Source organism: Rhinolophus ferrumequinum, chromosome 19 (genome assembly GCF_004115265.2).
Source record: "Rhinolophus ferrumequinum isolate MPI-CBG mRhiFer1 chromosome 19, mRhiFer1_v1.p, whole genome shotgun sequence".
NCBI lineage: Eukaryota > Metazoa > Chordata > Mammalia > Chiroptera > Rhinolophidae > Rhinolophus > Rhinolophus ferrumequinum.
The window spans coordinates 38,627,169-38,654,179 of record NC_046302.1 but is presented as its reverse complement, the minus strand read 5'-3'; the positions used below and the strand labels follow the sequence as shown (position 1 = coordinate 38,654,179).

The 27,011-nt window shown below is 40.1% G+C and overlaps 2 protein-coding genes across 2 annotated transcripts in view; one reads left to right on the top strand and one right to left on the bottom strand.

The window, feature by feature from the left end:
• Positions 1–26,514, bottom strand: part of KATNAL2 (katanin catalytic subunit A1 like 2) — a 66,061-nt gene extending 39,547 nt beyond the window's left edge. Inside the window, exon 1 of the mRNA XM_033087514.1 lies at positions 26,406–26,514. Within this exon, the coding sequence (XP_032943405.1) occupies positions 26,406–26,456 (51 nt within the window). The 5' untranslated portion in view covers positions 26,457–26,514. The remainder of the gene's footprint in view (positions 1–26,405) is intronic.
• On the top strand, positions 13,095–15,438 carry LOC117038658 (elongin-A-like). Its single transcript, XM_033135563.1, is given in 3 exon segments — positions 13,095–13,158; positions 13,299–13,379; positions 13,382–15,438. Coding segments are annotated over 3 exon segments (2,202 nt in total).
• Positions 26,515–27,011: the final 497 nt, after the last annotated feature.

Sequence of the window (27,011 nt, the reverse complement as noted above, 5' to 3'; positions counted from 1 at the left end):
ACTACCCCACCCCACCCCTCACTCCCTAAAGGCAACAACCTTAATTACGTTTGCTGTTTGTTCCGATACGAAATCCAACACTGTTTCACGATACATGAGCATGAGATACTACCTATTCACTTTCTGTTAGGGTGGATGAGGGTGAAGCTGTTTCAGACACTTCTCACCCTCCTCTCTCCTTGTAGGCACATCAATATTTGGTGATCAGATTATCATAACCATGTAAATAACATCCTCTGCTGAGGCAAAATGTACTATGGTTACTTTTCTGTACATTTTTTTTGTGGATGAATCATTGCCTCATTTTAAAAAGCTGGTCATTTTTCTATGTACCTATTGCTAATTTTCAAACACCAACTCACCTCTAAAGGCCCCTCACATCACTTTCCACGTCCTCAGCTACATCAGAAAACATCTCATTTGCGCTCCTCCCTCCCCGTCCCACTCCACTCCAGATTGCTGACCCTTAGGCAGCTGTGGGCGCTCATCCGGGATTTCCCTTTGAAACTTCCCTCCATTCCATCCCCTAGAAAATGGAATCTTCTCCTTCCCTGGTCACGTGTTTGGTTTAGTAGCACACACATCCTCTTGAGTAAAAGTACTTGGAGATAAATGTGGTTGAGAATTTGCATGCCTGAAAGTGTCTTTATTCTACTTTCAACTTCATAGTTTGAAAGGGCATAACATTGCCATTCTTAGTCCTCATCCTTCACCTGCAATATGTCTTTTCTTCCCAGGAAGCTTTTAGGATCTTGTTTTTAACCCTGGTGTTCTGAAATTACACAACTTCCTTGGTGCAAGTCTTTTTCCATTCCCTGTGCTGGACATTGTCAAGCTGGACGTTCCCATGCTTCCATTCTTGGATTATTTCTTAATAAATTACCTTAATAAATCCCCTTAATAAATTTATTTCTTAATAAATCCCCTTTTTTCTCTGGTTTATTCTTAAGAATTTATAATAATTGAATGGAGGATATTCCAGATTGATATTTTTAAGATTCTTTTTTTCCTATAGTGTTCCATTTGTTTCTTTTTTCTATTTTCCTGGGCAATTTTTTTGGCCTTGTCTTAGAACCATTCTACAGAATTTATTTAGACAATAACATTTTTAATTTTCAAGAGTTTCTTCTTATTCTCTGATTATTCCTTTTTTATTTTTTAAGACTTATTCTTAAGATTTTTTTTTTTTTAATTTTACTGGGGAATATTGGGAAACAGTGTGTTTCTCCATGGCCCATCAGCTCCAAGTCAAGTCGTTGTCCTTCAGTCTAGTTGTGGAGGGCACAACTCAGCTCCAAGTCCAGTAGCCATCCTCAACCATTAGTTGCAGGGGGCGCAGTCCACCATCACATGCAGGAACCAAACTGGGCAACCTAGTTGTTGAAAGCTCACGCTCCAACCAACTAAGCCATCCAGCCGCCCATCTGGAAGCTCAGCGGCAGCTCGTTGTCCTCAATCCAGCCATGGAGCATGCAGCAAGCACACTGGCCCATGTGGGCATCAAACAGGCAACTCTGACATTCAGAGCTCGCACTCTAACCAATCGAGCCATCCAGCTGCCCCCTGATCATTCCTTTTCCACAACATCTTGTTCTTGTTTTTTGAATGCACTATTCTCTTATAATTCAAAGTCATAATGAACAGGTTCAGTTATGTTCAATATTTGCTGTTTAAGTGGGTGGGTAAAATGCGAACCTATTTTATAAAGAAATCCATCCAAAATGATTCAAATAAAGTGTTGTTGCTTAAGTGATAAGACTTTATTCAGATTGCTAGAAAACACAGTAAATAAAGTAATTTGTGTTTTAAAGAGCTTGTAAAGGAAGCATAGTAAGTATCACTTATTCAACCAAAATTTGTTTTGTTTTCTGCCATTCAAAAGGTGGTTATTGTTTGTTTGTTTTTGTTTTTTTATTAGTTTCAGGTGCACAAGACAAAGTAATACTTAGACGTTTATCATTTATATCCCTCACACTGTGTGAACCCCCCACCCCCCATCCACCATCCCTCTGACATCGCACACAGCCATTACATTTCCACTGTCTCTATTCCTAATGCTGTACTCTGCTTCTTGTAAGTACACACACACACACACACACACACACACTCACACACACATATATATATAAACTTGTAGTTGACATTCATTATTGTTCCGCTTCAGCTTCAGGTGTACAGTGCAGTGATCAGGCATCTACATCATCCCTGAGGTGGTCTCCCTAATGAGGGTTATTGTTTTTTTAAAAAAATGAACTTCCATTTTATTTATTACACAGCTTTACACACATTTTTTTCTTGTTAGTTAAATGTTTCGCTTTAAATTTAGTCTAAAATAAGTAAAATCAGCGTTCTCAGAAGTCCAAAAGCAAAGGAGATTAAAGGAAAATTAAAATAATTCTTGAACTAATAAAATATATAAGCATAAAAAGTAATGACTTAGGCTGGGAGAAAAAAAAAACATCTGAAAAACGACTGTTACCCAGAGAGTTCTTAAAACTCAACAATAAGAAAACAACCAACCCAATTGAAAATGGGCAAAGGACATGAACAGACACCTCATAGAAGAGGATATACAGATGGCAAATAAATACCTGAAAAGAAGCTCAACATCATATTTGTCATCAGGGAAATGCAAATTAAAACAACAAGATACCACTGTGCGTCGATTGGAATGGTGAGAATCCAAAACACTAACAACACCCACTGCTGGCGAGGATGTGGAGCATTCATTGCTGGTGGGGATGCAAAATGGTGCAGCCACGTTGGGAGACAGTTTGGAGGTTTTTTACAGAACTAAACATCCTCTTATCACACGATCCAGCAATCACACCCCATGGTACTAACCCAAAAGAGTTTGTATGTCTACAGAAAAACCAGCACACCGATGTTTATAGCACCTTTATTCACAGTTGCCAAAAGCAACCAAGATCTCCTTCAGTGGGGGAATGGATAAACTGGTCCATCCACTCAATGGACGAGTAATCAGTGCTAAAAAGAAATGAGCTCTCAAGCTATGAAAAGATGTGGAGGAAACTTAGATGCATATCACTAAATCAAGGAAACCAATCTGAAAAGGCTACATACTATTTGATTCCAACTATATGACATTCTGGAAAAGGCAAAACTATGAAGCCAGTAAAAAGATCAGTGGTGGCCAGGGTTAGGAGAGATGGAGGGAGGCAAAGCACAGAGGATTTTAGGTGATACTATGCTATATGATACTATAATGATGGATAGACATCATTATACGTTTGTGAAAACTTACAGAATACACACCACCAAGCGTGAACGCTAATGTAACCTATGGACTTTGGGTGATAATGACGTGTCATTGTAGGTTCATCTGGTACAGGAAGCTTGTGCATGTATGGGGGCGGGGAGCATAGGGGAATCCTCTGTGTTTTCTGCTCAATTTTGTTGTGAAAGTAAAACTGCTCTAAAAAAATATGTTTATTTTTTAAAGCAGTAATTGATTTTTAAACAAATTTATCAGACCTAATATATTTGAATGGAGTCACCTATCAGAACAGTCAACTCAGCACGTCATGCTTTCATTCCATTGCTCAAAACATTTCTGAAACTCCTCTATTTAAATTGTCTTCAATGTAGATAAATGACCACAGGCCACATTTACAAAAAATAGTATGTGGCCACTGTAGAGAACTGGGACAATGCATAAAGGCAGAAGAAAAAAATGAAATATTTTGGTCACATTCTTTCAGTCTTCTTACAAAATAGGCTTTATTAGCAGATGTGACTATTTCTAAAAATCCAAATTCATCCTCAAGGACAGATCAGATAACATTAGAAGAGCTTTAAAAGTGTATAACAGGCTATTCTAAAAAATTGACAGTGGGTACATTTCTATCTCTGTCTTTGCAAAGACACCTTTAGTCAGGGACGTTTAACAAACCAGAAAGCAAATTACCAAGACAAGATAAAGAATCAAAAAGGTAATTACAGTAATCTTCTTTGTATTTTTATTTGTTATTATGAAATATATAATTCATACAGAAGAGTGCAGGAAACATCCATTTATTTTTAATAGTAATAATGATAATAATAAAACTCACTCTAGTTTGGCCCCAGAGCACGTTTGGTATCTTAGAATCCCCTCTCATGGCTCCTTACAGATGCTTCACCCTCCCTCCCACCAGAGATAACTGCCATCCTGACTTTTATGTTAATCATTCCCTTTTTTATGGTTTTAGCAGCTATGTATACGTCCTTAAAAAAACATTGTTTAGCATTCACATTTTTTAACTTTATGTGAATGGAATGTGCATTTATTTTATGTGACTACTTTCGTTCCACAGTATGTAATTTCCCCAACAAAAGTTCACGTCAAAGGAAAGGCTTGGATATGATCCAGCTATTCCAAAAAATCTTTACATAAATGATCTGCTTCCACTGTTTTTTAGTTTGTGGCCATAAATTCCCTGTGTCATATAAGGTTGCTCTCTAACGTCTCGCAAGGTAACTAATTCTCTTTTCCAGAAAACAGACGTATTGTTAAATATTTCTTTGTCTCCCATAGTACCTGGCATAGTGCCAAGTGCTAAGTAGAGACTGATATCTGTCGATAGGTTCAATAGATAATTTTCTTTTTCAAACTACAGGTCATGGAATCAACATAATGGGTTACAAGCAGCATAGTCTAATGCAAATGAATTATCACAGAACACAGAACAGGTCAGAAGGCTTACTGTTGCTTTGTGAAACTTTCGTGTGTTTGCCTGTATGTACGAGTAGGTGTCCTGGATCTCAATCTAAGCTGTCTTCAATTGATCACAACACAACAATTTGAAAGCCACTGTACAAAATCCTAATATTAAGGTCTCCACCACTGGCAGTTTTCATTCATCTTTCTGAAGATGTTGACTCAACAACTGTTGGTGAAGGATGAAGCCTTTCTAATTTGCCAAAACTAGCGTTGGTAGTCGAAGTCTCTCCCTGTTTTTTTTTTTTTTTTTTTTTTTGGTCATTTGATTTGCCTCGCCTATAGTGCCATCTAGTGTATTAGGATGGGAAGCACGTCATGAAATTTAGGTAGTTCCAAATTATTATTTGCATAATAAAGATGACAATCATTACAAAATTCAGTCCAAATCAAGTTTGCAAAATAAAAATATAACTGCATAATAAGCAATCAGTAATAAGATTGATGGGATATGTTTTTAAATGTACAAATTCTCAAACCCATGCTTGGGGTTTTGATTCAGAATTTTAGGAGACTAGCAGGTACCTGGAGATCATTGAGTCTCAGGAACCTGAGATCTAGAAAGGTAAAGACATTTGCTCAAAAGCCTGCAAAGAGTTTGTACGAAATTTGCCAAATAACTGTGGTTACCAGTTTTGTTTTTTGTTTAATCTCATGACAACAAAATGAAGAGAAATAAAGGTTTTTTTAATCAGGCAGCATTGAATGAGCTAAACACTGAGCTAAAAATCAGTGACAATATGTATAACATGAACAAAAATAACTGCAAAAAAAGTGGGTTTGTTAAGTGATCCTACTCTAAATAACCCTCCTCTAAAGTTGCAAGAAAAGAATAAACAAAACTATTTGCAATGTTTTCCTTTATTCCTAACATTGTCCAGAATGGGTCAATTGTTCTCTTTTAAAGTTGGATCACTTACTAAAGAACTCAAAAGTCTCAATGTAGGATTGACGGTAAGCATATGAAATAAGGGCGGTTGATACCTACTAAAGATAGTGAGCTGAGCCATTAAGGTACCTTATTTCAAAGACCTGCAAATATCTGGTCTAACCTCAAAAACAATTTTTTTTTCAGAACATGAATTGTATAACGTATACACAGAACGTCAATGAGTTTGACTGGGGAAAAATAATAGTGACATTAATTAAGCCCATCAGCTCAGACACTCATCCACAGAACAAATTGCCCGAGCTCATTTTTTTAATGCATGCAAGAGTCTTTCATTAAAGCTTCAGCAGTCTTTCTTAACTGCCCTCACATAGTGACAAGTGAACGGTGACTTTTACACCATTCCTCAAACCTAATATCCCACAGTTTTAGTGACCATTTCAAAGCAATTGTTGGCTAGAGCTCCTTCAAAAAGTTAGTCACTGGAAGGAAGGTACCTTATGGGAGATCGTGCCTTTTGCCTTCTGAATAGTCACAGTCCTACAGTAAGTGAAGCCAATCCATCTCATTTGTATGTAAATGTCTTTGAGAACTAAAGAATTTAAATGAAGGAGCCAGAAAGCCCTGTATGTTCTCAGAGAGACAGCAGTGGACACTGACTAGTGCCTTTCCAACTGTGCAGTGCTTTGCCAACTGTTGGGTGCCACGCCAATGTCAGGGTCAGTGAAGGGTGGGTGCTCAACAGCTCGTAGTTGCTTTGTTCATGTATTTCAGAGTCTCTCGTCCTTCACTCTGGAAGCATGTGTTTTTTCCTAATCTGAACATGCATGGATGCAAATGTTCCCTTATGACTAGGATAGAGGAAAAATCGCCAAGGAGTGTTTTGCTTGTTCCTCAGTACTGCACACACTGCACTGGCTTTGGCTCATAGCTCGGAATTTTGTAAAACTGAGGATCTGAGTAGAGCCAGAAAACTCATTAGAGGAACAGAAAAAGATCTTGGGACAGATGTTTTTGAAAGGGAAGGGGAGGGCTGGGGGGTACAAGTGAAGGAGTCCAGACTTTCATTTCAGGGTAATTAAAATGTTCTAAAATTATCGTGGTGATGGTTGTATGACTCGGTACATGTACAAAAACCATTGAATTGTACACTTTAAATGGGGGAGTAGCATGATGTGTGACTTATATCTCAATAAAACTGCTTTAAAATGTAAAAATGGGGAGCGGTGGAGAAAAGAAGTCTAAAATGAATATAAATAATTTGAGTAATTTTTTTGCCCTGATATGTAGAGTAATAGAAATAATTTCATGCGATATTTTGAAGTTATTCAGAGTGGAAATTTGGCGGGGGGGGGCGAGCTTCTTATCATCCACACCGCTGTGAGGGCCTGCTCACCACGGTGACGGCAGAGCCTGGTCTCATATTGGGATGTGGCCATGACGCATCTTATTCACTTTGATGACTCTGCTCTAATGAGCCTGCTCTGGTCAATGTGACTATTGGGATAGACTTATCAGACAGGAAAGAAAATACAAAATCATCCAGGCAGACATTGCCCTTTATGCATTTTCTTTTTGGTTTTATCATAATTTGCAATGTACATAAAAGTTGAAGAAAGCAGCTTAAGTATTGTTAATATTTCTTCAGCTCATTGGGACAAAATAAGCTTCTTCCAATAAGAATCTCAAATATTTTTAAATGCAGAAATTTAAAAAATTGTATCCAGATAATATCCAGAGTTGGCAAGGTGGAAAAGAGTATGTACTTAGATACAATGTAAGTGTAAACTAGTACAACCCTTTTATCAAAAACAAATTGACAAAAATCTATCAAAATGAAAAAACACATATACCTGTTGACCCAGCAATTCCACTATAGGAGACCAATTATATACTGTATTATAGAAATACTCCATGTATGCACAATGATTAATGTTCAAGGATGTTTGATATAGCATTATTTGTATTTCCAAAAATATTAGAAATAGCCCAAATGTCCATTAGTGCTTAAATAAATCATGGTGCAGCCTTACTGTGGAATATTATGCAACAATAAAAAGAAAGAGGTGGGTCTAGATATAGTGACGAGGAAAGATTTTGAAGACATCATGTTTTCTCTCCACCCACTTCCAAACACTGTCACTCAGAAAAAGTTTAAATTAAAAGTAGCACTTAAATTTGACAAAGAAAACTTCAATTAGTACAAACATTTTTAAAGAAAATTTTCTCTCTTCACACTGTCCACCATTAATTATTAATTAATATCTCGTGTAATAGTTCTGAAAGGGGTTTATGACTATATCAATGTATATATGAGTTCTGACAATTACGTTCGCGAACTCATCCTAGAAAAAGTGCTGCATACCTCACTGCTGAATATCACTACAGTCACCTTGGAAGTACTCCCCTTGGGAAGCTGTGCACCGACGCCAGTGCCTAGTCCACCCTTCAAAGCAATTTTGGAACTCTTTTTCTGGAATGGCCATCAGAGCTGTCGTCGTATTACCCTTGATGTCCTGAATGTCACCAAAATGTCTTCCTTTCAATATTTCCTTTATCTTTGGGTAAAGAAAGAAGTCACTGGGGGCCAGATCAGATGAGTAGGGAGGGTGTTCCAATCCAGTTATTTGTTTACTGGCTAAAAACTCTCTCACAGACAGTACTGTGTGAGCTGGTGCATTGTCGTGATACAAGAGCCATGAATTGTTGGCGAAAAATTCAGGTCGTCTAACTTTTTCATGCAGCCTTTTCAGCACTTCCAAATAGTAAACCTGGTTAACTGTTTGTCCATTTGGTACAAATTCATAATCCCTCCATTTTCAAAAAAGGTTAGTGACATCATTTTGACTCTTGATTTGGACTGACGGAACATTTTTGGTCATGAGGAATTGGCTGACTTCCATTGTGCACTTTGACGCTTTGTTTCAGGGTCATATTGGTACACCCATGTTTCATCACCAATGATAACACGGCCCAAAACATCCTCTTGCCTCTCCAAAAGGTCTTGGCATACTTCGACTCTCCTTTGCTTTTGTTCACTCGTGAGCTCCTTCAGGACCATTTTTTCACACACCTTTCTCATACCAAGGTTTTCAGTTAAGATTTTCCTAACTATCAATGTTCCTCTATCAATGTTTACTTGGTCTGCTGTGCTTCTCACAGTCAGCTGATGATTTTGACCCACGATTCAATGAACTTTTGCAATGTTTTCGTCAGTTCAGCTCGTTACTGGCCGCCCTGACCTCTCTTCATCAGAGGTGCGTTCTCTCTCCTCAGGAAAACGTTTAATCCATTTGTACACTGCTGTTTTCTTCATGGCATTATCCCCATACACTTGGACTAACATGTCCCTGATTTCACTTCCACTCTTGCCAAGTTTAACAAGAAATTGAATGTTTGTTCGGTGCTCTAATTCACGCTCAGACATTCTCGTGATGGCTCCCCAAAACATGCAATAACAATAATGAACGCCACGCACAAGACACTGCCACATATCCAGACGAATACAGCTGTGAGACACTGATACACCAAGGTTATGAGACCTTACTGAGATGTTTGTACAGTGCTGCCAGTGTAAGCGCACGGGGTAAGTTCACTAACGTAATTGTCAGACCTCGTATGCACAAACTTTAAAACATTTTTAAAAATGGAATCATTGTGTATATGCTGGTGGGCATCTTCCTCCCACACACTTAATAATGTCTTAAATATCTTTCCATATGAGCATATGCTGACCTACCTAATTCTAAGACATATTGTAAAGTAAAAAAAATCACAGAAATATACACTCACTCTCTTTCACGCATAGAAAAAGAAAGGAAATAAAAACCTAGATATATAGTTACCTCTGGGTAGAGGAATGGGCTGGGAGCACAGCAATTTAAGTTTTAATCCATATACGTCTTAATTTTTTGAATTTAATACTTTGGCAAGTGAAAAGCAAACAAACACATCGGCTTGGGTTCTACTGTTCACAGACCAGAAAATTTCTAGGCCAAGGAATTGCATCATCACCGTGGCAGATGAGCCACTCTACCGTTGGGGTTCCCTGCCCCAGCCTCAGCAGGTACGGGGCGGGGGGGGGTCAGGGAAATGGTCCTGGCGTCAGGTGTTCTCATTCACTAGGAGGGAGAGAAGCCATCCAAAAGTCACCCAGAGGCACCTGCTCCTCTATACCACACTTCCCACCCCCACGTGCCCCTGAGCCCACCTCCTCCCTTCACGGAGACACAGAGGCAGAGAAAGCCAGGAGTCTTGTCCACTACCCAGAGGTAGAGCTTAGATTTCACAGCAGCCCTAACAAAACCGGAGCTACACACTTGTCAGAATCCTCTCCTTCCAGAATTCCTAGAGAGTTGTTTAAACAGTGAACCGCTGACCTAGTGAACTCACAGAAAATCAGGATAGGAAGGCAGAATTCTATAGAATTCTTGGGATGGAGGGATCTCTGAATCCTAAGCCAATCTGAGCAATGTTGACCATATTCTTCAAAGGGTATAAATAACCTATCAGAGAGGCTTGGGCAGGGTTTTGATTACATTCCTGGAACATGGTAGTTGTCCCAACTCCGGTCAAGAATCTTCCAGGGTTTTTCGGCTGGAATCACAAAGTTTGGCAAATAGTCCTGACATCTACGGCAGATAACGAGCACTGAGGACCCCCTTTGGCTCGGTGATTTAGAATTCTGTTTGGTAATGAGGCTGCTTCAAAAATGGCATTCTTACTATGAAGATTGTGAAACAACTTTTACTTGGGGTCTCTAGGCCTTGAAATAATAATGTGACTTTTTCTTTGAGACAAGTTTGATAGAAATTCAGAATTTAGTAATAAAAGACAGGCAAGGTAACACTATTCAAATACCTACTGTTAAATATTGAAGATGTGCTGTTACTTGAAATATAGAATGTGGTCTCATAAATTTGTTAATTAAAAATGTAAAGTTTCCCAGCTCTATAACATCTTTCTACTCTTGCCATTCAAATGAGCATAGAAAACTATCTTCTGATTAAAAAAACCTAAGAATGAGCCACGAACAAATGGTCGATTGATTGATTGATACTTATTTTTTACACAAAGTACTGTGACATAAATGGTCAATTTAAACTGTAAAAGATGGTGTGCCCTTAAAATGGACACAATTAGATGCTCAATTAACTTCTGTCTACCACAGAGAGGAGGCCCAGAAGTGAACATCTAACCAAAGTGTCTCATTTGTCTCTGCTTCAATAATCTGTCTGTTTTCTCCTTCCTTCATTTCCTTTGTGGGCTATTGTGCAACAAAAATGCCTCCATTATCAGATTCAAAATTGAATCCGTTGATACTGTAGCCTGAGGAAAAGGAAGCATTGAATATCATTCCTAGTTTTAGACCCAGAAGATATTTAGGAAATGTTACTGTATATACACCACATGCAACATTAGTGCTTTTAATTTCTTTTTTACGGGTGCAATGGAGATTAATTTGCATGAGCTCGTTTCAATTTCTGTAATAAGATCCAGATTTTGCATTAAGCTTTCCATCTCAAAAGCAAACAGTTAAAAAGGACACATTTCTTCTTTCAAATGTTTTTATTATAGTTCTATTTTACAGTCCCTGCATCTAATATTCACTTAAAAGCTTGAATATATATACCCATAGGTTCTAATTTGTTTTTTGTTTGTTTCCTGATTACCTCCTGTTTATACCAGGAAACTTCCTAAGTTTCAAATGCTGCATAACTTGAAAGAGCACTAGAATTACCAAAAGGACTGTCTACAAATCCAAGAAGCCATTCATTGTATTTAACACAAAGTCACATCTGGTCAACTATGCTCAGGAACAGTGTTCCTTGAAGAGGGGCATTTGTTGTTGATGCTCAGTGTGAACTGGTGATAGACACTGACATGTCAGAGAACCATAAAGTCCACTGAAACACAGGGGACTTTCCGTGCTATGCCATTATTAAACACTGAGCTGGATTATGGAACTATATTTACATTCTTTTCATAAAACTTGTGCTCACACAGGCTACTTTCTAGTTGCAACAGAGCTGCACGATAGAGAGATCAGACGGCTGTCACAGTAAGGCAATACTGTCACAGTCTCCTGCTGTGTGCAATGTGAAGTCCTCAGTACCACCTAAAGGGATTAACTGAAATCCATCAAGCCTTTAGAACCAACTTTCAGTTCTCCAGGGATGGGCACCAGATGAAACCTCAAGGAAGCAATCAGACGAGTCAAGAAAGGAAGAGGTTCTACAGAACAACTGTCATGATTTCTTGGGAAAGTCAGTGTCGTTAAAAATAAAAATAAATAAAAATAGAGATGGTAGGGGCTGAAGAAAACTGCTAATTCAAAGAAACTTAAGGGATACAAGAACCAGACGTAATGCATGATCCTGGATTGGAACCAGGTTAGAGAACCAGTTGGTTAAAGAACAGTGTTTACGGTATGATTTCATTTGGATAAAAAATGCAAGTGTGTGTGCATGTATGTATATCCACACACAGAATAGGATCTGGAAGGATACGTGGATATACACTAAGGCTCACGCCGGTTAACACTTTTAGTGTATCTGCTTTGTGGGAATCTGGTAGGTTTTTAAAATTTATTGGGTTTGTTACATGTCATTTCCTTAAAATTGTTTTATGACTCTGTGAGTAATCGTACAATATTAGAACCGCCAATTGATACTACTGAGAATATTGAAAACAATGATAACTGTCAGGAATTCTCAGATTTTATAAATTCTAAGACTCAGGATAACTTTAAAACCCAGAATGATGGGGGACATATAGACCGTTCAATAAATATGTTAAGACAACTGGAAAAATGTGAGGCAAAAGTTGAACAAAAACTCACAAGGTATACCTATAGAATTGTTTAAGAGATCAAAAAATTTACATATAAAAAAAATCAAGGAAGAACCACCCCTGGGCTTTGCTGACTTGATGAAGGGGCCAGTCCAGGTGCATTCCTGGAGATCTGCCCAAGATCTAATCAGATTTGATTTAATCAACGTGATAAATCAGTGTTGACATTGTCAGTTAAGTCTCTGAAGTTGTTCTTTGGGGTAGTAATCATACTAATAATGAAGCTAAACCCTTCTGGGGCGAGGGTAGGTGCCCTCAAGGACACTCGGAGTGTCTCAGGCTGACCTGAGTCAGGACCTCCTGCTCATGTTCAGGTGATCAGAGCAAATGGCCATTCAGTCATTCATTCCAAAAGAGTTGATTGAATGCCTACGTGGGGCGCTGCTCTGCAGGCCAACCTGATGCAGCGACTCTTCCTCGCCCTCACAGGACTAAGCTGTTGAACTTCAGATAAGTCCTTTTCTCTCTCCAGGCCTCCACTCCTCACCCTCTTCGGAGGAGTATGCTCACACTGGACCGAAACTTCTTAAATTCAAATGCTATCGTCCCCTCTTCCAGTGATGTGGTCCAAATATGCAAATTAATTTGATCGCCCTACTCCTGTCTCCTCATCCGAAAAGTAGGGGTAACATAATGGACAGCGGGGCCCGGCTCCCGCCCGTGCAGGAAGCTGGGGCAGGCTCTCAAGGGGCCAGTGGTGCCTGGTTCTCTAAAGAGATGCACGGAGGGCGCCCTGACCCCAGCACAGCCCAGGACGGGGCGGGGGAAGAGGGGTGGGGTGGCGGCGACAGGCAGGGGCAGGGGCGGGGCTAGGGCGGACCCAAGCCCCACCCTTAGAAGCTGGGGACGATTTAACGAGACTCTCCACCTGGCGGTTCTCAGTAGCCGTTCTGGTGGAGACTGGGGTCGGTGAGACAGTCGCCTGCTCAACCGCGAGCACATCGGAAGCCTTGCCAGGGACTTGGTGGCCCATTGCAAGAAGGTTCCTGTGGAAGGAAACACTGACGCTGACAGAAGGGACTCGGAGGAGAGCGAGTCCTCAAAGTGCCCCAGGGATTCTCTTCAGGAGAAGTTGGAGATGGAGGGAGACCAGCCAGCACCCTGCAAAGAAGCGGTCAGTCGCCCAGCGCACAGCTCTGAGCGCAGACAGAAGAAACACGGAGAGTCCTCAGAGCTCGAGAGGCCCCACCGTCGTGAAAGGAGAGAGGGAAGGACCAGCCATGGAGTTTTGCCTGCTGACTCTTCAAAGTGGGAATCTTCAGGCGACGGCTGGTCCCCTCCATCATCCACGGGTCCTCATCAGACGCGCGGGGACCATCACAGACGCCCGACCAACGCCCACATGACATGCCAGAGGCCTGGAGAAGGCCACACCAATGCCTCTCGGGACCGACGGGGACCCAGTGACAAACGACACCTGGGGACAACCCAGGGGAGAGGTGCCGTGAGTAAAAGCGAGGAGCACCCACCTTCCCACAAGGACAAATGCCCGGGTGCCAAGGGGCGTGAGAAATCCTCTGCTTTGATCAGCCAGAGATCACACCAGGTCTTCTCCAGAAAGAAAAGCCCAAGACCTCTCTCCTGGGAGGGCGCTGGGGTCAAACTGTCCCCTCGTAGTGTCAAGGAGAAGGAAGGAGAGGGCCGCGGCTTCCAGTTTTCGCCTCCCTCGGAGATGGCCTCAGACAAGCTCCCGAAAAAGCGAAAGAGCAACCACTCAGAGAAAACCCAATCGGACAAAGACAAGCGACAGCATCTAGACAGCTTAGACGCAGGAAAGAGGGCAGGGGCCCTGCTGCCGGAAGGCCAAGAGAAGGTTGCCGACAACCTCCAGACCCAAGAAGGGAAAGTCAAAACTTCTCATCGGGATGGGACGCCGGCGGGCTCCCTCCCTGACACGGAGGAGGCAGAGATGGAGGAGGAATTCGAGCCGCCCACCATGCCTTTTGAGGCATACCTCACCTACGACCAGCCGCCCCGGAAGAAAAAGAAAAAGATTGTGAAGATTTCATCCACAGCACTTGAAGGAAAAGGACTTAAGAAAAAGGATTCTAAGAGCGCTAGTGAAAACTTGGACTCGGTTCAGGAATTACCTAAGGTGAACGCAAACAAGTCAGAGAAGCCGCAGCTGTCTGGAGCGCATGGGGCCAAATTGAAAAAGGTCCCCGCTGATGCGTCATCCGTGTTGCCAGACCTCTGGCTGCCCAGGGTCCAGCCGGGGTACCGTCCACTTCCAGCCTTTGAATTGATGTCCTCCTCCCAGCTGAAGCAAAGAGCAGAAGAGGAAGAAGCTGGGTTTGCCACGCCCAGAGTGAACTCGAAGATGCAGGTGTTCTCTGGTTCCAAGTGGACCTGTCTCCGCAAAATGATGACCTTACGTCAGCAGTGTATCCTGGTCCTTAGAAACAACCTCAATTCACTCCTTCGAGTGGGAGGAGTCCCGTATTCTGTTCTCCAACCCGTTTTGGAGAGTTGTACGCCTGATCAGCTGTATCGCCTAGAGAAATACAATTGTGTGCTAGTTAAAGAAACCGATCAATTATGGAAACTGCATTGTCACCGGTACTTTAAGAAAGAAAAGCCAGAAGAGCTTGAGTCCTGGCGGGAGATGTACCTGCGGCTTCAGGATGCGCGACAGCAGCGGCTCCGAGCACTGACACTGAAGATCCGATCTGCACAAGCCAGTAGGCCCAAAGGCCGACAGACAAAGATGATCGTTTTCAACTCGTTTGAAAGAGGAGGAGCAGCTCTCCAGGAAAAAGGCGAGACCAAGCCAGCCCCCTACCCCACAGCAAGCAGCCGCGCTCGCTCCAGTAGTGCGGGTGGCCACGGCTTCCACCCCACCCCTGAGAAGCTGGCGAATGCCTGCCCAAGCACCAGCAGTGTGGTGCTCAGCAGCAGCAGGAAGCCTGCAAAGCCGATTGCCCCAATGATGGCCAAGACCATTAAAGATTTCAAGAACAGATACTTCCGACGATGAATGGAGCACTTGCCTTTGGAGACTAAATTTGGGAGGAGGGAACAAGGGGGGGGGGGAGGGAATGGCACTTCCACAGGAAACCTGAATCTTGGGCTTCGTGGAAACTTTTGGACTCTGACACCTGTACTTCTCAAGTGTCACTACCTGTGAACCTTCGTGCCACAGCCATGGCCTCCCTGTCTGGAGTGTGTGTGTGCACATGCATAGAAAAGGGTGGGAAGGATACATGGAGAGATGCTAAGGTTCAACCTTAGTGTGTCTGGGTGGTGGGAATGTGGAGTGTGCTTATTTCACTTATTGTGTTTTGTTACCTATCATTTTTTTAAACTTGATTTATGATTCTGTAACTAATCCTGTGTTATAAGAACTGTCAATGCATACTACTGAGAATATTGACAGTCGTAACTGTCAGGAATTCCTAGATCTAATAAATTCCAAGACTTGGGATATCTTTATAACCCAGAACGAGGGTGGAAATATAGACTGCTCGATAAAATAAAATAAAATAAAATAAAAATGTTAAAACACCTGACTCCTGGAGTTTCCAAGGTTTGCCCCTATGAGTCCATGTGGTATAGCCACTGCTTCCCTGCCTGGAGAGTGTGTGTGCATATGTGTGTGTATACACGCATAGAAAAGGATCTGCAAGGATATATATGTACTATGTACATATGTACTATGGTTCAGTTGTGTATGCACATGTCAAATATACAAACTCTTTGATATAGCAATTTCAATTATAGGATTTTATCCTCAAGGTATACTTGCCTGTGTGTGTGTAGTTATTAATGCACACATGTGACCATGGCATTTGAAGTCACTTTCTCCCAAGGACATGTGCCTGCCTCTAAGAAGCTAACATGCTGAGTAGTGTGTTTGACAATCTCAAGGTGCTACAGAAGCAAAAATTGGAGTCCAGGACCCAGCAAGATAGGGGACCCTGGTAAAACCTGTGAAGGGCTCAGTCCTAGGAATAAAGGCAGAAGAGAAGTGAAGTTGCCAAGCTCAGTTTCCCATTCTCTATGTGGCCCAGAAAAATCTCAGTTTCTGAAGTTGGATTGAGATGTTTCTGGATTGCCAGCATCCCCTATCCCACCCCTCGCTGGCATAAAGCAGAAACAAACCTAAATCGCCTCTACAAGAAGATAATGTCATCCTTCATCTCAAATTATTTCTAAAAACAAATTGTCAACTACACCACCCTGCACAGTCTAAGAAAAGAACAACATAAATAAGAAACATCAGGAATAATGATAATTGAAACAGATCCACATGCGACTCAAGATATTGGAACTAAGATACAGACTTTAAAAAAAATACTTAAACTAATACCACTTACAATAGCACATAAAAATTCAATAGGAACAAGTATAACACAAAATGTTTAAGACGTTTTTGTGGGTTGAATTATGTCCCCCTTCCCAAATTCATGCCTTGAAGCCCTAACCCTGAATACCTCAGATTATGACTATATTTGGAGATAGGACCTTTAAGGGGTGATTAAGTTAAAATGAGGCTGTTAGGGTGGGCTCTAATCCAATCTGACTGATGTCCTGATAAGAAAAGGAAATTTGACACACGAAGAGTGGTCTCCAACACAGGAAAGACCATATGACAGATGACAAAGCAAGAAGGTGGCCATTTGCAAGCCAAGGAAAGAGGCCCCAAGAGAAACGAAACCTGCTGACACCTTGATCTTAGACTTCTAGTTTCCAGAACTGTGAGAAAATATATTTCTATTGTTTAGCCACCCAGTCTGTGGTATTTTGTTATGGCAGCCCTAGCAAGCTAATACAACCTCTATGTTGAAGAAGGACAAAATACAGCTAAGAGAAATTAAAGAAGATACAATGTTTATGGATTGGGAAAATCAATATTGTTACGATGTTAATTCTGCACATCGATCTATAGAGTCAATGCAATCTCTATAGATTCAATGCAATCTCATCAAAAGCTCAGCAGGCCTTTCTCTATAAACTGAAAATGTGATTCTAAAATTTATGTGGAAATTTAGACTAACCAAGACAGCACTGAAAAAGGGCTAAGTCAGGATTTACTCTATCAGTTTTCAAGGCTTAACATAAAGCCACAATAGTTATGATTGTTTGATATTGGCATGGAGTAGAACATAAGTACTCCATGTTCTCAGTAGAACAGAACAGAGAATTCGGAAATAGGCCTACAAATATATGGCAATTTGATTTTTTACAAAGTGGCCTATGTAATTCAAATTTTTTGAAAAGGTGCTTCGACAACTGGATTACCAAAAAACAAAAGAAAAAGAATCTTAACACTTATCTCCCATCAAACAAATTAATTGAAGATAACAATCCTAAATTTCTATGTACCTAATAACATGGAATCAAAATAAATAAAGCAAAAATTGACAAAATCAAAAGGAGAAATAGGCAAAAAATACAGAGTAACAGATTCTTAGATGCCTTCCTCAGTAATTGATAGAACAAAAAAAATCTGGCATATAAAAGATTTAAACAACACAATTAATAAACTTAACCATGCCGTAAAACAATTTTCAACAAACGTCAAATGACTGAAATTACTTAGAATATTGTTGTATGAATACAATACAATTAAACTAGAAAACATGTATTGTATGAATATAATACAATTAAAACATAAAAAATGTCAAAAAGATATCAATAGTCTTCCCATATGCAAGTAATATACTTCTAAATACTTATGAGTCAGAGAAAAATCCTAATAGAAATTACAAAATATTTGGAATTGAATGAAAATTCAAAAAATTAAAATGTTGCATATTGAAACGTGGGAAGCAGGCAAAGTAGTGATTAGAGGGAAATTTAAATCCTTAAATGTATCTGTTAAAAGAGAAAAAAAATAAATATGAGTTAAGCAACCATCTTAAGAAATTAGAAAAAGTATAATAAAATAAACCCAAAGAAAATAGAAGAAAGGAAATAATAATTTTAAGGATGTAAAAGTGAAATAGATATCAAACTTATAATAGGATCAACAAAACAAAAGTTGGTTGAAGAGAGTAACAAAATTGATAAACTGTTGCCAAGACAGATGGAAACAAGCAGTCACGAACGGTGGGACGGCTCAGTTGGTTAGAGCGAGAGTTCTTAACAACAGGGTTGCCAGTTCGATTCCCACATGGGCCAGTGAGCTGCACCCTCCATAACTAAATTGAAGACAACGAACTGCTGCTTAGTTTCCAGAGGGGCATCCGGATGGCTCAGTTGATTAGAGTGAGAGCTCTCAACAACAAGGTTGCCAGTTCAATTCCTGCATGGGATGGTGGGCTGTACCCCCTGCGACTAAAGATTGAAAACAGCGACTGGACTTGGACCTGAGCTGCGCCCTCCACAACTAGATTGAAGGACAACGACTTGGAGCTGATGGGCCCTGGAGAAACACACTGTCCCCCAATATTCCCCAATTAAAAAAATGTTTTTTTAATAAAAAAAAACAGAGAGAGGTCACAAATAGCCAATGTCAAGAATCAAAAGGGAAGATGGTTACAGTTCCTGTATATATTTATATAAAAATAACAAGATATTATGAACAATTACGCCAATAAATTTAAAATTTTAGATGAGACGGACAGATTCCAAGAGAACACAATATACCAAACTGACACCAAAAAGAAAATTTTAAAGTATCAATAGTTTGATTGAAATGAACTTGAATCTGTTGACTAATTTTTTGAGCTGGTTTTGTCATTTTCCTGTTTCTTATGACCACTCGTGATTTTTCATTGGATGCTAGTCTTTGTAGAAGTCTGGATTTTATTGTCTTCTTTTAAGTGTGTTGAGTTTTATTTTGGCAGATAGTTTAGTTATTTGTAGGTAGGTCTAATCCTATCAAGGCTTGTTTTTGTTAGGGAAGAAATATCTAAAGTAGCCTTTATTTCAGGACTAGTTTAGCTTACTCTTAATGCATAGCCTTCCTGGAATTTCTAAATGCTGTTCCACAAGATTTTTCTACTGAGGTTGTTTGGAATTCAAATTATATAACACCTGTAGTTGTTTAGCTTACAGTGTCCTGGTAATTGGTCTTTCTGTAAGTTTCATACATTTTCACTCTATATATGCACAGCTTAGTATTCAGTCAAAAACTCAGAATTATGGAGCAATTTGTTTGCATAGTTCCCTCCTCTCTGGTCTTTTTCCCTCACAATTCTAACCCTAGTCTTCCCAAACTACTCTCTCTGTCATTTGCTGTGCTCTGCTTAGCTACTCCCTCATGTGCCAGAACCCAGTAACTGCTTCCCAGCAGAAGGCCTTGTCTCATGACCACATTGTCCAATGTCTGTAAAGACATGATTCATATATTTAGTCCAGTTGTCTAGCTGCATACAGTAGGAAGGCTTGTCTGGTATCAGCTACTCCATCACATTCGAAAGCAGAAGGCTATATCCTTTTTTTTAATATTAACAAGATTTATCAGGGTGGTGAACTATACACTCTTTGTGTTTAAAAATAAAACCTAATAACTATTATTTTTACAAAAGAACAAAATGATATTTTTAACCTAAAGCATCAAATATACAAATTCATATCTGTATACTCTCATATTCTCAGTTAGTGGTTAAAAAAAAGAACTAGTGTCCAAGGGTAGCAATGTGACATTTGTAAAGTGTTCCAGGTGGTCTGATCAGTCTGCCTCTCTTGGTCCAGGTACAGGACGCCTGTGGTTCCACCGCAGCCACAGCATTTTACAAGATGCAGGCGTGGTCAGTAGCGAAGTGGTTAATCTTCCTTACGTAAGAGCAGGGCACTTAGAAACATAAGAGTTACTTAGAATTCAACTTAGCTTGATGGTGATTTAGAGTTTGTTTAATTAGTATTTAGAACTGCACATTGTTTATAGCTGTTGGTATTTCAATAGATGCTTAAATGTTTGAACATTTAAAGTTTAATAAGCCTTAGTTCTTTGAAGAAAAACATTGATGTAATTAAATTTTCAATCACTCTGTTTTATTTTTTTTAGGGGCCTGTGCAATTAATAAAACCTAAGGCATTTAACAATACTCGTTGAAAACCCTAGTCAACCACCTCATTAATTAGCTAATGCTTACAATAGATATTTTTTAATATAAAAGTCTCACACAGGCAAAGCCACAACTTTGTGAAAAGTACATATAAAGACGCATGAGAATAAGTCAAACTTAGTTTCAGGACAATTTGGTGTGTACCCATGAATGTGTCGATCAATGGCGTTCCCAAAACCATTCTTAAGCCTTGAGACCAATTACTGTTTTTTTGTTTTAATTGTGTGGTCAAATTAAAAACACAGAAGCAATTTCTCCTTACAGCTTCCTTGCCCTTAGCACATTCTACAGGATCTTACATGCAGGTTGGAAAAAAGAACAAGGAAGAGGCTTACAAATTGCATATCATCTTATTTTAATGAACCACTACATTCAAGGTGGAATAGGAGAAAATTCTCCATTCCCAGGTCTTTGCTACCCAAAGCTGAGCAGTAGCTCCAGGATTACACGGGAGCTTATGATGCCCACCCCCACGCAGGACAACTGGGTCAGAATCTGAATGTTCAAAACATCCTGGTGTTTAGTATGCACATTAAAGACTGAGAAGCACTGAAAAAGCATGATCGGTTTACTCGTCAGAAAAGGAAATTGCTATTAGGGTCCTTGCCCTCAAGGAGCTTATAGTCTACTGGGGTTGGGAGAAGGAACAAACAAGGAAAAAATCCGTTCTAATTTCCCAGGATGAAGGTGTTATGGTGATCTCTACTCAGGGCATCAAGGAGGGGCACTTTATCAAGTTTAGGAAGCAGGCTGACCAAGAAAGGCAAATTCAGATCCTAAAGAACAGGCATTTGAGGGAGAGAGAGAGAAGCTCATCGAGGAAGCCGAAAAGGGAAGTAGAACACTAGGAGACCGTAATATCATGAAAACCAAAAGAAGAGGCATTTCCTAAGGATAATCAATACTGTCAGTGCTCCCATTAGTGAATATCTCAAAACAAAAGTACAATGTTTTAGATAGAGTAGGCATGAGTTGATGAATAAATGTATATTTATCTCAGTGTTAAGTAAAAACCAGGATATGAATTCAAAAGTGTCTAACTCCCATTTTTATCCTCAGCCACTAGCCCCTATCGTATCCAAACAAGTAACCATATTTACAACTAAATTTGAATATATAAATAGGTGTATGATAAATGCCTAACTTGAAACCCACAAAAAAATTAACTTATCTTTTAGCTATGAATCACATGTTAGTGGGTTTTTTTAATATTCACTTCTCTGAAATAAATATTTGTAAAATAAAAAGTGTTCTAAAGAGTATTTATCTCTGTTCCCTCCCATGAAACCACATGAAAATGATGGTAAAGGAATAAAAATGCTATGATTCGTCAAGGACAAAGACTCTAGAAGAAGAGGTGACAACAGATATGACAATAAAATCGACAGAAGGAAAGCAAATGGATAAATGCCAACTGGCTTAAAAAAAGCAAAGAAAGCCAAAAGCAAATACAACCAAAATCAAAGAAAACCAACACCTGTAGAGAAAGTAGTCAAAAGAAGCAGATGTGTATGACAGAGCCCTAGAACGTTACAGACACTGAGAACCTGAGAACGAGGTACACCTAAGTCACCAGAAACCTCTAAGGGCTTATGTAAGGAGTGAGCCACTGGCTGAACAGATTAACAGATTCCCTCCCCCACCCCAATCAGGTGACAACTCCTCCCCTCCCTTGGCAAAAGACTGGACATTACTGTCAGAAGAAACTCACTAGAGAAACTTCAGACTTTAGGACGCCGGGCCTGGCTGAAAGAAATAGTAATTAAGTACTCAATTATTACTTAATAACTTCCTTAAGTTATTAAGGAAGGAGTAATTAAGTAGTATTATAATCTATACACTGAACAGTGAGGACAAGCCTCCCACCCCACACACAACTCTTTCCCTGTTTATCTCCAACAATGGTGGCAACCATGCTTATTTTGCCCTCATTCCCAATAGGAGGGCATAGGGGATTTCTCCTTGGAGAAATTGAAGACCTCAGAGCAAGGACCGACAGATACTGACATTTAGGGATACTCCAATGAAAAGGCCGCTGATTACCTGATCATCCTACAGAGAAATCCATCTTTATTAGAAAAGTTTCTTCTGAAACACACAGAATCTAATTAGCTTTTAGGTGTCTCACCTCAGCCAAGATTCACCAGACTTTAGAGGAAAACCGTGCGCATGAAAAAAAGATCCCTGAGACAAAAAGAAAGTACCTGGAAATAAAACTATGATAGCAGAAATTAAAAATGCAATACAATGGGATAAAAAGTTGAAACGATCTCTTGATAAGAAAAACAAGAAGATTAAGCAATGTAAAATAAAATAGGAAACAATATAATTAGAGGCTCCGTTTCAAAGTCAAACATTCAATGAATAGGACTTCCAGAGGAAAAAAATGGAAAAAAAATAGCAAAAACAAGAAAGAGAGAGAGAGAGAGAGAGAGAGAGAGAGAGAGAGAGAGAGAGAGAGAGAAGAAAGGAAGGGAGAAAATTATCTAAAGAAATAATGCAAGAATATTTAAAGAAAGAAAAAAAAGAATATTTTACATAATTAAGGGCATGAATTCCCTGATCTAAATGGTCCCTAACTGCCTACCAGCCCTGTGAACGAAAAAGGATTCTCAACAAGCAGTATCTTCATGAAAATTCAGAACCCAGGGATATTAGAAGACTCTAAAAGCTTTTAGGGGAAAAGAAAAATAGCATCAGACTCATCACAGCCACATCACTAGAAATTAAAAGATAATGGGGCAATGCCTTCTCAATTGAGATGAAATCAATTCCAACCTAGACTATTAACCCCAGCCAAAGTATCACCTTTGAGAAGAGAATAGAGAGTTTCACACAAACCTTGTTTTGAAAACTTTACCTCCCATGAACCTTTTCTCAGGTAGCTATTGGTTGATGTGTTTCACTAAAATGGGGATATAGGGCAAGAAAGAGGCAGATATGGGATCCAGGAAACAGGGTTTCTGACACATGGAAGAGGGGAAGGGGTTTCATAGGGAAAAAAATTTGCGTGGCAAGCCAAGAGAGCAACCAGTCCACAGAGCAGGAGCATTCAGGAGGTCCAGAAAGGATGTCACTAAGGAAAAAAAAATGGAACTGAGAAATTTCTGGTGAGCTTCACCATATAGAAAGGAGTTTTAGAGTTCTGTGAGAGACTTTAGGTAGGGAGGAAGTGGTATCAAATATACAGAAAACGAAGCCAAAGAATAAGGCATTAGTTAAGATATGATTGAGTCCTGCCCCAGAAGTTAAATAAAAATAATAAAATATAATCATAGTGTACCATATGGCTCATCTCTGAATAATATTTACATGATCTGATTAATATAACTACTGAACATTTATTCAATAGAGCAAAAAATTGTGATAGAACGATCTTGGGAGAATGTAGAAGGGGAACTACGGGCTGATGGTAGAAGAAGGGGGAAAAGTGAGGTAGGTAGAAGAAAGCCAAATGCTCATTTACCAATGAAAGTGAGAACATGAGAATGAAAAATCAGAATTCAGAAGTGTAAATTTATTCTGAAGAAGCTTCTAAAAACGGTGAAAATGGTTGCTCTGGGGAGCAAAACTTGAGGGCAGGATGAAATGAAGCAGGAGACTTTTTTTTTAACTTTGTAGAACTATTACAATTTTAACTACGTGGTGATATTACTTTGTCAAAAATTAAAATTAAAATTGAAAAAAATACACATATAAATAATTTGAAACAACAATAAATATCAACCAAATAAAAAGGAAGTATTCTGGAAATCCTAATACAGTAGATAACATAGACGATCAAAATTCCTGTGCACACGCACTTCTCTTTATGTTCAGTTCACCAGATCACCACACCCACCTCCACCTTATTTCCTTCTCCAGACCCGTAATCAGCACAGTTCCTTGCACTTAGATGAAGAGATGAAGCACTAGAGATGAAGCCATCAGTGAGCATGCCTAGATATTGCTATCAGCACCATCTAGGGAATAAAACAAGAAGTAAAACCAGGTCTCTGCCTTCAAATTACGTAAATTCTGTTTGAGAGGCTATGTTACAGGCAGAAAACAGATAATATAAATTAGTCACAATTAAGTTCTACCTTGTATGGTACAGTGTGTGAAGTTCAGAGACATGTCAGATCAGAGAGAATGTGCCTGGAGCAATGGGAGGCAAAGCAGAAAGTAGTGAGAAAGAGGCTGCCTGTGGAAGTTGGGCCACGTCATTGCAATGCTCGGTGGCTCATGGCAAGGTTTGGGGGTTTTAATCCCAAATGTAACGGAAACCAGTAAAAGGACCCCAGCCAAGGAATGACATAATTTTAAGATCATTTGGATCACTGGATGAAGAATGGTCTGGACAGAGGCAAAAACCAACAGGGGGAATAATTAAGAGACTGTTAAAGTGGTTCCAGTAAGAGATTATGGTGGCTTGGATCAGGATCGTGGCTGTGGAGATATGGATGACTAAAGACCCATTATAGAAGTAGAATCAATAAGATTTGCTGATGTCTTTTTACGTAGAGGACAAAGGAAATGTCTAGGAAGAAGAATCAGTTAAGGATGATTCCCAGAATTCTGATTTGAGCAATTAGGTATATGGTGGAGGAAGACGGGGAAAGAAAGGTACAAGTTGTAGAGAGCAAGGTTAAAAGGTATTGAACAAATTATGATGCAGATACATTAGATACCCCACGAAATTTGTTGAGTAATTTGTTGATTCATTGTCCTTTCTGTATTCTGTCTTCTAGGACACCACATGGGTTTGGGGCTCAGCCAGGAAGTCCAGTCTAGAATCACTTTGGGAGGTTGTTGACATAGAGATGGCATTGGAAGTCATGAAAATGTATGAGACCATTTAGGGCAGTGATTTTCAAACTTGCATTGTGTGTTTAAAGTGCAATTTTCAAGACCCCATCCTACAGTGTTTCTGATTCAGTAAGTATTGATGAGGTCCAGGAATCTGCTTTATTAAAAGCCAACCCAGAATGTTCCGATGCAGGTAGTTCAAGCTCAGATTGGAATGGGCTTAAGCACAATCCAAAGATGAGGAAGTAGCAACAGAAAGTGTAGGCAACCCTTTCCAAAGTTGGAACGAAATAAAGAGAAAATAAAGTTGTTGGGGAGAGGGGGGAAGATATGAGGCCAAACAGAGTTATATTTTTTTGTATAATTAGGTTTTTTTGTTTTGTTTTGTTTTTAAGGTGGGAGACACTAGAGCAGTGGTTCATAACCTTGGCTCCACATAATCACCTGTTGAGTTTTCAAAAAATACTGATGCACAGGAGCCATCCCAAACGAGTAAATCAGAATCTCTGGAGGTGGGGCCACATAGCAGTATTTTTTCTCTTTAATTTTATTTATCCTACCCCCCCCAATTGTTTTTATTTCATCGGTGCCTGGCATAGAACATGTCCTCAATTCATGTTCGTTGTGGAAGGTATTGCTGGCAATACGATACAGACAACAGGAAACCACTGTACGTATTGTAAAATTCATGTAATCTTCGTGTGAAAAAGACTACAGTCCAATTACCTTACTTTCAAATGGGGACCTTGTAGTGGCGGATCAGAACCCGAACCCAGTATCCCAACTCCCAGGTCCTGCCTTTCAGTAATCTTTATTTTGACCACTCCCCAAACCCACTGACCTATCAAGACTAGCCTGTCTAATACGTAATACCTCTCGACACCCCATTTCCTCGGTCACAAACTGACTCTGCAGTTCCTTTTATCAAACCCGCCTCTGCTCCAGACCCATCCTATCAGCATCACAACCTCAAGCCCAGCCCCCGGGCTTTACCAGTGGGTCCTACGGGCCCTCAGTGCGCGTGCGCCAATCGGGCGGCGGACTCTGTCGCCATAGCAACCGGAGACACACAAATCGGCCTGCAGCAAAAAGGGGAGAGGAGTTCCTGGTACAGATCTTTTTTTGAATATGCTTTCCTTACCGCTTCCCGCGCCTGATGCGTGACTTTGAGGGCCTGGTAAGAAAGCTCCATCAGATACGGTTAGGACTGGAGAGAAGGGAGAAAAGGAGCCACTTAGTGATCGACCAGTAGTAAGTACATCCAAGGAGGGCAGCTCGGAGAAACCTGACGCTTAACCTGCCCGCCCCTTTCAGGATTGGCCAGAGCCTAGACAAGTCAGCCAATCACCGGGCACAGATGGATTCTTTATCTTGCCAATCAATGATAAAATTAGCATGTTAATCCAGAGAGCTTGCCTGGCACTGACCAATCAAGAGACTGAGATTGTCAGGGTTTGGGGTGGGGTTTACAATTGTTTTGGTTCTCTTAAATCTGTCTCTAAAATGCAAGTTAACCCAAGCCTAAGTACCATAGAATTTGTCCTTGATTTTGACACTTGTTCAAGCCTTTGTGATCCAATGCTTCTGTTCCCAAGATTCTAGTTTGACATCCCTTCTTATCTAGGCCCCTCCTCTCCTTCCCCATTAAGATAAAGATTTGGAAGTTCCTGCTGTACTTTGGAATTGTCTATTCGTGGTCCATTTAAACTAAAGGAATCTGCTGTGGACTTTTTTTGTTTCTTTTTTC